The 10804-nt window shown below is 40.7% G+C and overlaps 1 protein-coding gene across 1 annotated transcript; it reads right to left on the minus strand.

Moving 5' to 3' along the window:
- Nucleotides 1–378: 378 nt before the first annotated feature.
- Nucleotides 379–10474, minus strand: LOC103369091 (collectin-10-like). Its single transcript, XM_008297700.1, has 7 exons — nucleotides 10287–10474; nucleotides 8377–8448; nucleotides 4182–4253; nucleotides 2167–2220; nucleotides 1995–2090; nucleotides 1244–1455; nucleotides 379–854 (listed from the first exon to the last, which is right to left on the minus strand). Exons 1-7 carry the CDS (start codon nucleotides 10384–10386, stop codon nucleotides 597–599), a joined length of 864 nt encoding a protein of 287 aa, XP_008295922.1. The 5' UTR covers nucleotides 10387–10474; the 3' UTR covers nucleotides 379–596.
- Between the last annotated feature and the right edge of the window lie 330 nt (nucleotides 10475–10804).

Here is a 10804-nt window from a genome sequence, read left to right on the forward strand (position 1 = left end):
GTCCCAAATAAATGTGTCTTAAGATGGTGGGAAATGGATCACTTAACTCACCTTTGATTGCAAACAAGCACACATTCTCCTCACAAAGACACAAGAACCATAGGTGAAGCAAGTAATCAACAACCTGAAGACTTGGCTGCTAATATCTGCAATGGTAAGTGTTGCATTTACAGTAAAATGTTTGTCAGATGAAGTTTAAACAACAGACCCAGACATTATTGATTAAAAGATGCATCACTTCTCATGTGATTATTGATTAAAAGTGTCTTTAAGCCAGAGGTGAGACTGAACTGCTATTTTGTCAGAGGAAGTGAGTAACTGACTACTTTCAATTTTTTTATTACTAATATCTGTGGATAGACACAAACAAACTGCTAATCTGATGAAGTCACTTTTATTTTAAGGATTAATATCTTATTGATTTAATGAAATATTTCACAGGCAGTTTCTTTTGTAAGTTTAAGGTACTTCAAATCTTTCACATTCACTATCAGTACAATACATACTGTAAATAGCCCTCCCACACACACACATCCTGCGTAAATACAGTCAACTGTATATTGTATGGCCATGCATTATGTCTTTTTAACTCATGTTCACGATGAGGCCGATGTAGATGTCCCTCTTCCTCCTCCTCCTCCTCCTCCTCCTCTTCTTCTGCTCTTTGGAAACTCGCAGACGAAAAACATTGAGGCTTCACACTCCACGTGACCCCACGTTCCAGTGCTGAGCAGCTCCACACAGCTGGAGTTGGTGGCTGGAGACGATCTGGTGTGTAGCTCCTCGTCTTTACTCCAAGCTGCAAACCCCTGCAGAGGGCTGGAGTCTGCATAAACATAAGCAGCTGTTCCATCCTGACGACAAGAACACAGCAGAGAAGTATTTTATTGTGGATCACACGGTGGCCCTGTCCTAAACCATACCCTGCTTTATCGGCTGTTTTACTCTAAATGGGATCAGGATATACTAAATGAGCATCATGCTGTATTAAAGAAGACTACTTATTGAGTCTATAAACCCATAATGAAAATGTTTACTGAGGTAACAAATCAAGGGAGAATAAGAGTCATTTTCCTACAGACTTCTATACAATTGGATCCAGAGGAGTCGCCCCCTGCTGGCCGTTTGAAAAGTGATTCTTAAACTTGTGTTATTTCTCTTCATTCACCCATGCCACTGTTTCCATGTTGCTATGGGTTTTGCTGCTTGTTGCAAACTGACATTTCTCTGATAACTCTCTTACCGTGTCCTTGCTTTGAGCCTGTACTCCGATGTAAACTCCCGTCAGTCCTGTCTGACTGACATATTCTGCCATGAGACGGTTGGTGTTGCTGGTTTTGGGCATGGCCAGTGTTCCTCCTCTCAGCTTGCAGTTCATTGAAGCCTCTCTGAACCTCTTGGGCTCCTTCACCAGGAGATAATATCTCTCTTCCGTCTCCCTCAGGCCCAACACGACTGCACCGGACAGAGTTAAGGGTTAATCCAGAGTAATTTTAAAGACACATTTCCCAGGATAGAGTCAAGATTCAAGAACTTTATTGTCATTTGTACACACACACACACACGCAGTTCGATACGGAGGAATTTTTTTGTGCAGGGCTGAAAGAGCTGGGGATAATTTATTGTATTTTTCCTCACAGAGAACAACAAATTGGAGGTGAACAGAAATAAGGAGATTTTTTTGTACTATATAGAAACTTGCAGTTTAAAGAGCATGAAAAGATGAATGTATGTCAAGTAAGTATTAACTGAACAAAGATAATTTAGTGTCAAACATGGCTCATAAACATACACTTTTAAAATTACAGATTCAAAGATGTTTTTTTTTTGTATTAGATTACAATAAAACATGGAAAGATAAAATGGCAAATCTTCTTGAATGATAGCAGGAACCCTACATTTGCAAATCAGTTGTGGCAAGTGTTTTTAGGACATCTGCTTCACCTGCTACCACTAACTGGTCACTGTGTTAAAAGACACCACTGAGGACTCACCGTTCTTCACAAACTTGACAGCGTCCCTCAGCTTGCCCACATTGACATCCAGCTGTCCAACCACCTTCCTGTACCTGCCGCAGTCACACGTTGCGCCTGAAGGATACATTTGAATTTCACATATAACACCTTTAGGAACAGAGCAGCGTCTTGATGCTGCAGAGTTACTCACCTGGTTTCCCTTTTAAACCAGAGGGTCCATCCACACCTTTATCGCCTTTGTCACCTACAGAGGAACAAAAAAATCACAGACAGACTTATTTTTTAAATTCATTCAATATAACCTCACTAAAAACCTAAATTATTTAAAATGTACCTGTGACTCATTATCTACCGATAACTCAAACTATTGGCAGTTTCTCGATATTGGGATGTAGTTACAAACCTTCACCACCAGGTGGCGGTGTCATACATTTTAAATTAAATATGGCTGCTAAGTAGTATAGAGTCACTGAGGTCAAAGTTTAACCTATTTGATGACAGATTAAACGGTTTCAATCAGACCCTGACATGACATAATAAACATGTATCTTTTGATTTAGGGAGGCAGTTAAATTGTATAATTTGTGTGTAAATGTTCTGCAAAACATGTCCACTTCGACTTTGTCTTCTTTGTGGAAATTAACCGAACTGGCAGTTGCAAATTTTGGGGAAGTTGACTGTAGTACAAACATCACAGTGGCCTTTTTTTTTTTTGCATGAGGAAGAGCCAGAACAGTGACACACTGTACACTCTGACCAGACTTTTTACCAGCAGCGACAACATTGCTGTTACTTATTCACGTTGTGAGTCTGTGATCATAGCAAAATGTGGTTCTGTAGCAGGAACTACTATAAAGGTAGTTTTGACTACATTTGCAGCAGTTTGTCTGCACGTGTGTCTGTGGACGGATTTTGTCAACACCAAAGCGTCGCAGCTGTGCAAGATGCAGTGACAAAACTTGACATTTGTGTGGTTGACAATGAAATGAAGGCCGAGCTGGGCGTGGTCGGAGAACCCACTGGTGTGATTTTATCAGAAGATGGTCTCTAGTCTTGTGATATGAATGGAATATAAAGTTAAAACTTGAGTTTCAAGGCAAAAATGTGAAAAGCTCAGTGAATGAATATGATAAAATGCATTGAGATGTGCTGTCCTTTGGGGGCAAACAGCACAGTTCATCATAAAGTTTTATTGTTTGTTGCTTTGGGTACTTGTTGTTTTGCCCAAATAAAACATGAGCTCTGTAGATAGTCTGATAATAAGCAGATATATCTTATCTTAAATGAACACCAGTGTAGCTAATGCAGAGGTGGAAATTAAACCTTTTACGAGTGAGCCTCAGTGAGAGTAACTGAATTGTAGTTCATAATTGTGTTAAAGCTGGCATTGCTCTGAAAAAGGTTTTTTTTCCAGGTGTTTTATGAGCTGCAGGCTCTCAGGATCAAGGAAAATCCAATGCTGTGACCTCACTGCTTCGCCTGAGATGGCTGATGCTCAGCCACTTTCCTGTAAACATATTAAACATAATGAACACCGAGGAAAGTGAATATCTCGGAAGGCAGGGGAACATGACTGCTCATAAAAATACAAGTAAAGATAGAAATTGTTTCAGCCACTCCGGGCAAAGCAACGGCATGACATCATGTTGTAGGATTATGTTTTCTTCTATCTTTGGATGTGATAATCTAAAACATAAAAGAAACAGAAAGAAATATAGACCTTTCAAAGAAACTGTCTCATTAGCTTAAACCACCTAATGAGCAGCTTCAAAGCAGCTTTCTCTTTTTGTTTGAGTCTTGGGACTAATTAAATGGATTGATTTGTGTAGAGATGTCTATTCTACTTAATTTTTTCAGTCTATTATTATCTCAGGAGGGTTCAGGAGACTGTATTTCTTCTTTAAAGCAAATTAAACGCCACATTCAGTAGAAACCTCACAGCTATATTCATAAAAAGAACTTGTAATGTCACTGGAACAAATCTAAATTTAAACACTTGATGCTTATGAAGTTCCAATAAAAGAAAGTCAATCTGCCAAGATTCCAAGACTCTGAGGATCAGTGCTCCTCTTAATGCACTATCATATTTCATTACCGAAAATGAAGGATTTTAGGCTTTTAGCATAATGATAATTAAATAAAGGCCCATGTTTGCACTCCAGGATTAACCTAATCTCAGTATAAAATGACTTTCCTTTGTTCTACCTTTGTCTCCAGAAGGCCCCATCTTCCCTGTGTGGCCAACTTCCCCTTTAAGCCCTGATTCTCCTTGAACTCCTGTGGAGAGGAAAGAAAAAAAAAAAGAGGGAGAGATGGAGGAATGAATGGAGAGGATTTGAGATACTTGAAACATGGCAAAGAATTCTCATGATCTCATTTTGATTATCATCCAATCCAGCACAAAATGTACCAGGAATAGTTACGCATACTGTCGAAACATCACATCACATCTGCAGCAAAGAGGGTAGAGAGGGTCAAAACCATGGCCTGAAAGGTTCCTTACTGTTAAATACACATTTGTCTTACGATTGTAACTGTTTTTCATGACTGCTTCCATCACTTTCTCTTTGTTTTTTTCATTCTTTTATTCTTGTTAAGCCTAATTGATACAGTTGCTTTCCATGCTGTCTCATCTTTTACACATTATCTCTGCAAGTACTGGGGCTTTGCATAATTTTAGTATTTTCATTCCAGGTAAATCCTGACTGATCTCAGACACTTCAGTACTTGGTGTTGAGAGATTGTTTGCAGAATGAAGCTGGTCTATGAGAAAACTGATGTAATTGAATAAATGCATGCACATATAATCACTCTAAATGTGACTGTGATTATTTATCATTACCTCAGATATTTGATCCCATTATTTTCAGCTCAGCGACAGGCCTCGTCTGTAATCTGATTACTACTTACTGTGGCTTTACAAGAACTGAGATACTGAGATGGTGCACAATTTTGGAGGCCACAGTGTAAGCGTAGAGGAGATTGTGTACATCTGTATATGTGTGTTTGTGGGAAAACCAGCAAGCAGACGGAGGCTTCCTGCCAGCCCTCCAATGAGCGTTTCCTCAGGAAACTATTCAAGTGGAAATTGATGGCGTTTGAAACACTAAGTGACGCACTGGAGAAGCCTTTTGCTATTAGAGGGATTTGACACACACACACCCACACACACACACATACACACACGGAGACATTCAATACTATTTCACGTTTCCCCACTTTCCTCCTGTTGATTTTCTACTCGGTGATTTGTGAGAAGTGCTGGCAGAAGGTGTGAGGTCTTATGGATCGTGTGAGGTCCGTGGAGCTCTGCCTTTGGGAAATTTCACTATAATCTGTACGCAATTTTCGCGGAATTTTCTACGCGATTGCCTGAGACGCACCCTCACAAAGTAAATATTTTGACAATACTGACCTGAGAACTGATTGAGAGAAGTCATTAGAGGTGTTTGTTCTTTGCTATATAAAGAAATTCAATCTGTTGTTCTCCTGTTATTCCTTTCTGCGTCTGTAATCTTGTTTTGGCTAATGCTCGCCAGTTAAACCGTCCAGATAACAGTCCCTCCTATCACTGCACTCACTCTTTACAATGGCCAACCCCTCCAACTGGTCTAACGTCTGGATTCTCCAGCTGCTGGTGGAGAATGTAGCTGAAGGCCGCATTTCTCGCTGGATTCATGGAGCCTGAGACACATTTTAAACAACCTCAAGCTACGACTAAAACTCTCAGACTTGATCTACAGGTACTCACGGCTTAATATGACAAGAAAAGAACTTTAAATGCTGCTATTGTTTGCTCAGTCCTCAAGGGCAAATATGAATATTTTTGCTTTTTAGAGCTCAGTGGATGAAGGAAAAGGAGCAGGGTCACATGGAGCAAAGGCCTTGAGCTACATTTTCCGTTTTGTTCTGCAAATACAGGTTCCACAAACAATTAGGCTTATTAAATGACACCTACTCTTACTCTTGTCTTTCCACCTCTGGAGCACATTTGATTAAAGCCCAATTAAAAAATACACAAAATGCATCAGCACAACAGTTGGTTGACGTTAATAAGCTCGGAGCAACAAACAGGTTTTGTTGCCCACCAGAGCATTCACAGTCATGGATTCCCTTTTAACATTCCAAAATTAAGCAACTGTTTCCTGTAAAAGTGCCTAAATGAAGACGGGGAATACATGCGTCATCTGTTGAGCTGCTGACATGCTGCAGTTACAAAGTCATCACAGAAACCTGCATTCATGCCTGCAGTCAGCATACACAGAGAGAAACCATAATGACTGGGTCTGCTATACTGTTGAATAATATCCGCAAAGTTGAAGAGTTGAAAAGCGAATGCATACCTTCTCACAGCCCTGGCACTCAGACTGACAACAGCAGTGTGTTGTCGAGTGCGTGCATGTGCGTACGTGCGACGGCCTCGGTGTGAAGTTACTGAATAAAACAAACATCTGAGGAGAACACGAGCCAGGGTTTCTTTACAGCGTGTGTGCGAATGCAATTCCGTGTCTGTGGACGTGAACATGTACGACTCGTGTGTTTCCTTGAGTGCAAACAACACGATGCATGCGTGTGCAGACATATTATATGGCTGGTTGGCTGCAGAGCTCGTCTAGCAGCGCAGTTGAAAACATGTGGTGAAGCGGGACGCCCCTGCTTTCCTCAGCAGCAATTAACAGCTCTGTTTCCGTCTGTCTGTCTGTCTGTCTGTCCAATGGCACAGCAGTGAACTGACACGGCAGACCAAAGCGAGCTGCCGAGCCGGGAAACACAAAAGCCGCCAACAGGGTGAAGTGACACTGCCTCAGAAACTAAGAACAAACTGTTTGTTCAGGCTGCACCAGCAATGAAAATAATATTTTTGAGTCACAGAGATGAAGTCAGACTTTATCTTTTTGTGTGAATAGAAAGCAGAGCAGCCAAACCACTTTTTTTTTTTCCTTGTTTTTTTACCCTTCAATTCTCTTGCTGCTTGTTGGAAACTTGCAAACGAAGAAGCACCAGATTTTTTTCATTTATGCATGTAGCTTTCTTTTCCTATAATCAAATTAAATGTATTTTAAATTGAAAAGTGACTTTACAGGAGCTCAATTGTAGTGTGAAAAGTTGGCTAAAAACAAAACTGGAAGAAAGTGCCGGTGAGATTATTTAGCTTTTAAGCGAAATCATCTTTTTTTCAAGAATTTTCAAGTGTGAAGGCGTTTCGTTTCTTGGGTAGCAGTGTTTTCTTCTAAGGAAATCTTATCCTGGGCTGCTTTCGTGGTAATTTTATTACCTTGACGTTTAAGATCTTATCTTGGTCATTATTAGAATTAGTCATGCAAGATTTTTTTTCTTCCTCAGAACAGTCTACAACATTCAGACCTTGCACCATTTAATACGATAATACTTGCAGATTTTTCACATTTACTTTCATTTCAAGGAAAAAAAGAACTTCCTATTATGAAATTGTGATATTGTTTTTTACATACACCTGACTATACTGTTGGCAGCAGAGGGCTGGTATATTAACCAAAGTGTTCACAAACAGTAACACATTTGCAGATTTGGCAAACCAGGCAAATATGTCTGAGAAAGCAAGGCTTTAGGGAGGTGGAAAACCTGATAGGCTGCTATATTTAGAGAGTATTTGGGAAAATTGCAGTGTTATGACTAAAAAATAATACTTCTGTTGCCTCGTGCTAATAGTCTGACTTCATTCTAATCAGCTGAACTTTAAACAACCACCTACACCTGCTCGCTGATTGTAGTTTTGGTTCAGCGGTTCTTCCATGCAAGTCATCCAGCCGGTTTGAATACCTCAACTAATCGATTTAAAGCTTTGCCGCATTTCTGTTATTTATATTTTATTCTTTTGTCCGTTGCGAATATGATAACGTTACGGGACTGAAATGTTGGATCAGTGTGTGCTAACAGGCTGGGATGTGTCTAATCCCTGCTGGCTGACGCCGCTGTCTGCTTCTGTGTGTCTGTGCTTGATTGCAGTGGATTCAGGTGAGCTGCGGTTGGATCAGCGCCTCAGCAGCTGCACCGCATCAGAACCATCAAGCTTGGTTCAAGAAAAAACTTCCCGCACTGCCATCTCCGCTCCGCCAGAGTCTGTGCAAGTAATTCACGGATGATTAGCCCCTGTTCCCAGACATCTTCCCCCCTCTTTGGTTCAGCCTCAGGTTGTCAGCTACCAGCCCGAGCCTTGGCCCCGGGTTTCCAGAAACTTGTGCAAACCCTTGCTTTAGTTTTCCTGCTCCCTTCCCAAGCAGGATATTTCCCTGTATGCCTATAAAATAACCTGTTAACCAGCCCCTCTGGCCCAGTGTCTGCACTCTGGTTCTATATTATTTTGCTGAAAGTCCTCCTATATAATCATATTTACGATTATGGGTGGAAGGATTCTTGATACCTGGAAGTCCTGGCGGTCCATTCTTCCCCAGTTTCCCCAGATCTCCCTCATCTCCGATCTCACCTTGGTCTCCTGGATTCAAAGGAAAACACCGTATAGAGAAAGTTAAATGCAAACTGCGAGATGATCAGTACCGTCAGCAGGCTGTGTAGAAGTCAGACAGCACGATACTTTGCTGTTTCCAGGTCCAGTCTGCTTTTAAACACGAGACATACTCTTCGTATTTGGTTTTAATATAACATTCAGACAAACCAATATAATTTCAAAAGCTCCGATGCTATAAAAGCATTAATGACACGACATACTTTTCAAAGTTAAAAGCCCAAACGAGGTGCAGCAGAAATATTTCTGGCAGCTCCGCCGATCAAAGAGCTCCTGGCAAAAAAAAACCTTAAGAGGGTTCTGAGTGTCTATTAGAGGAGTAATTTTTCCCCAGTTGTTGATGCAGACGGCAGTTTATATCTTTTTAAGTGCTGGGCTTAGAAATGAAGGATTGTAAGAAACTCCTTCTGTTAGCCTGGAAGAGAGCTTAGGAAAATGGATTATTAGTTTCTGCAGGCCGCATACGTATTTTCAAGTGATTCTGCCTGCATGAGATTCTTTCTTTAGACTACTGAAGTGAAACCAAGCGCAGCGAAATGACTAAATTGCCTCATTTGTGTGATTTGAGGTATTAAATCACATGAGTCGAATGTATTCTGGGAATGATTTCACATTTAGTAAGCGACGGGAGCGATTTGAGTTGGTAAAAAGCTGTAATTTGATGTTCAGTGTCGTCAAATGTTTCTTCAACAAAACTGAAGTGTTTTGATCTGCAGTGTCCCACATTCTCATATCTCAATAAAAAGGAAAATGCCAGTAAATCTATTTAAAATGATGTAGCCAAAGTACCAGTAAAAGCAATAAAAGTGTGTTTGTTGAAAAAAGGTTAAAATAAATAAGGAGACATTTTTGGGGTGTATGAAACGTAGAAAAATGCACATCTGACACCCACTCGAATACGCAGACGTGAGTGAATGTACACTCTGAGTCTGACTCTGCGGTCAGTCGTATCTGGATGAGTCCTGTACAAATAATCAGTTCTCTTTAGGGGCAGCTGTCTAAATACACACTGTCACAATGGGACTTTTTCACCAGTACAGAAAATTCAGTGGGAAGCTGAGTGTTACAGTCGCCCCTTTTCTTTCTCCACACTTCATTTCAAAATTCAGGAACAACTCTTACTAAACAGAGACGTAAGATACAATTTTCTATTTTCAGTAACCGTAAAAATGAAACCGATGGCCTCGAGTTTCTTACTCCTCTTAATCTCAGTTTCTTCGTGTCAACTCCTGTGGAAAACGTGTCTCTGGTTTTGATTTGAGCCAGAACTAAACGCCATGTTTTTTAGTAGTGTAAAAGGAGCTGAAAAAAAAAAAAAGCTTAACTTTGTGTTTTATTAGGTCTGTCTGACTGAATCAGCAGGGGAACGAGCTACTGGATGTCGTAAAATGGAGAACACGCTCAGGGAGGCATTCCCTCCAGAAGACTCTGGGGTAGCAGACAGCGAGCTTGTAAACTACAGGACATCTAATGCTTGGTTGCTTTATCATCAGCTCAGCAAGCCCTGAAACATACTGAAATACACGTTCGGTTAACACTCCTATACGCTGGCGATGAAGCTTAAATAGCTTAGTCTTCAACAGCATGAACAAGACATCGGAAAAGATGGCAGATATGTGCATGCATTATTATAAGAATGCTTATTATTATCCACATGAAAGACATATTTCACAAATTTTCGCTTTAAATTAAACATCTTGCTCCAAGAGAAACATCCATAAATATAAATGTTCCCATCTCAGCTGCTTCCGTGCAGATTTCCAGCAGGTTTTACCATCATGCAGTCGACACAAACACACATGTGTTACCTTTAGCTCCAGGCAGGAGGGTGTTGGTGCAGACTTCTGGAGACGCAGAGATGCAGCCGAAGACGGTCACAAACGCACAGAACATCAATAAACGCAGCATCTCCAGAACATCGCAGGCCGACGAATGAGATCCAAACTTTTTGCTTGAGCAGAAGGCAGGAATCGGTGCTGCGTTAATGAGCAAACACGCTGCTGAGGGGCTCAGGAGAAAGCTGTGCTCTTTATGCAACGCACAGACACGCTCGTGTTTATAGAGTCTTATCAGTTGCTGTCAAAATGTCAAACAACACTTCCCAGACTCCTGCATTCCTCTGCATGTTCTGCTCCTTGGATGTCTACATGTGAAATTCATACCATAATTTAGATAGATGCAAAACTGGGAACTCAAGGAACTTGTAGGGAGAATTCTGAAATGTGTACTTTGAAATATTGTTAAATATGCAGAACATACATTGATTTACTGATACAGCCACAACATGAAAACTACTGACAGCTGAAGTGAATGACGCTGATCATCT

The sequence above is a fragment of the Stegastes partitus genome, unplaced genomic scaffold (assembly GCF_000690725.1).
Source record: "Stegastes partitus isolate 25-593 unplaced genomic scaffold, Stegastes_partitus-1.0.2 Scaffold1239, whole genome shotgun sequence".
NCBI classification, from domain to species: domain Eukaryota; kingdom Metazoa; phylum Chordata; class Actinopteri; family Pomacentridae; genus Stegastes; species Stegastes partitus.

Bases quoted from the DNA above. Each gene is read 5' to 3' on its own strand.
- LOC103369091 (XM_008297700.1), bottom strand. From the start codon at position 10,386: ATGCTGCGTTTATTGATGTTCTGTGCGTTTGTGACCGTCTTCGGCTGC. The intron at 8,449-10,286 runs GTAACACATGTG...CTTTGAATCCAG, and splicing joins CCTCCTGCCTGGAGCTAAAG to GAGACCAAGGTGAGATCGGA. The intron at 855-1,243 runs GTAAGAGAGTTA...TCTTGTCGTCAG, and splicing joins AGGCTCAAAGCAAGGACACG to GATGGAACAGCTGCTTATGT.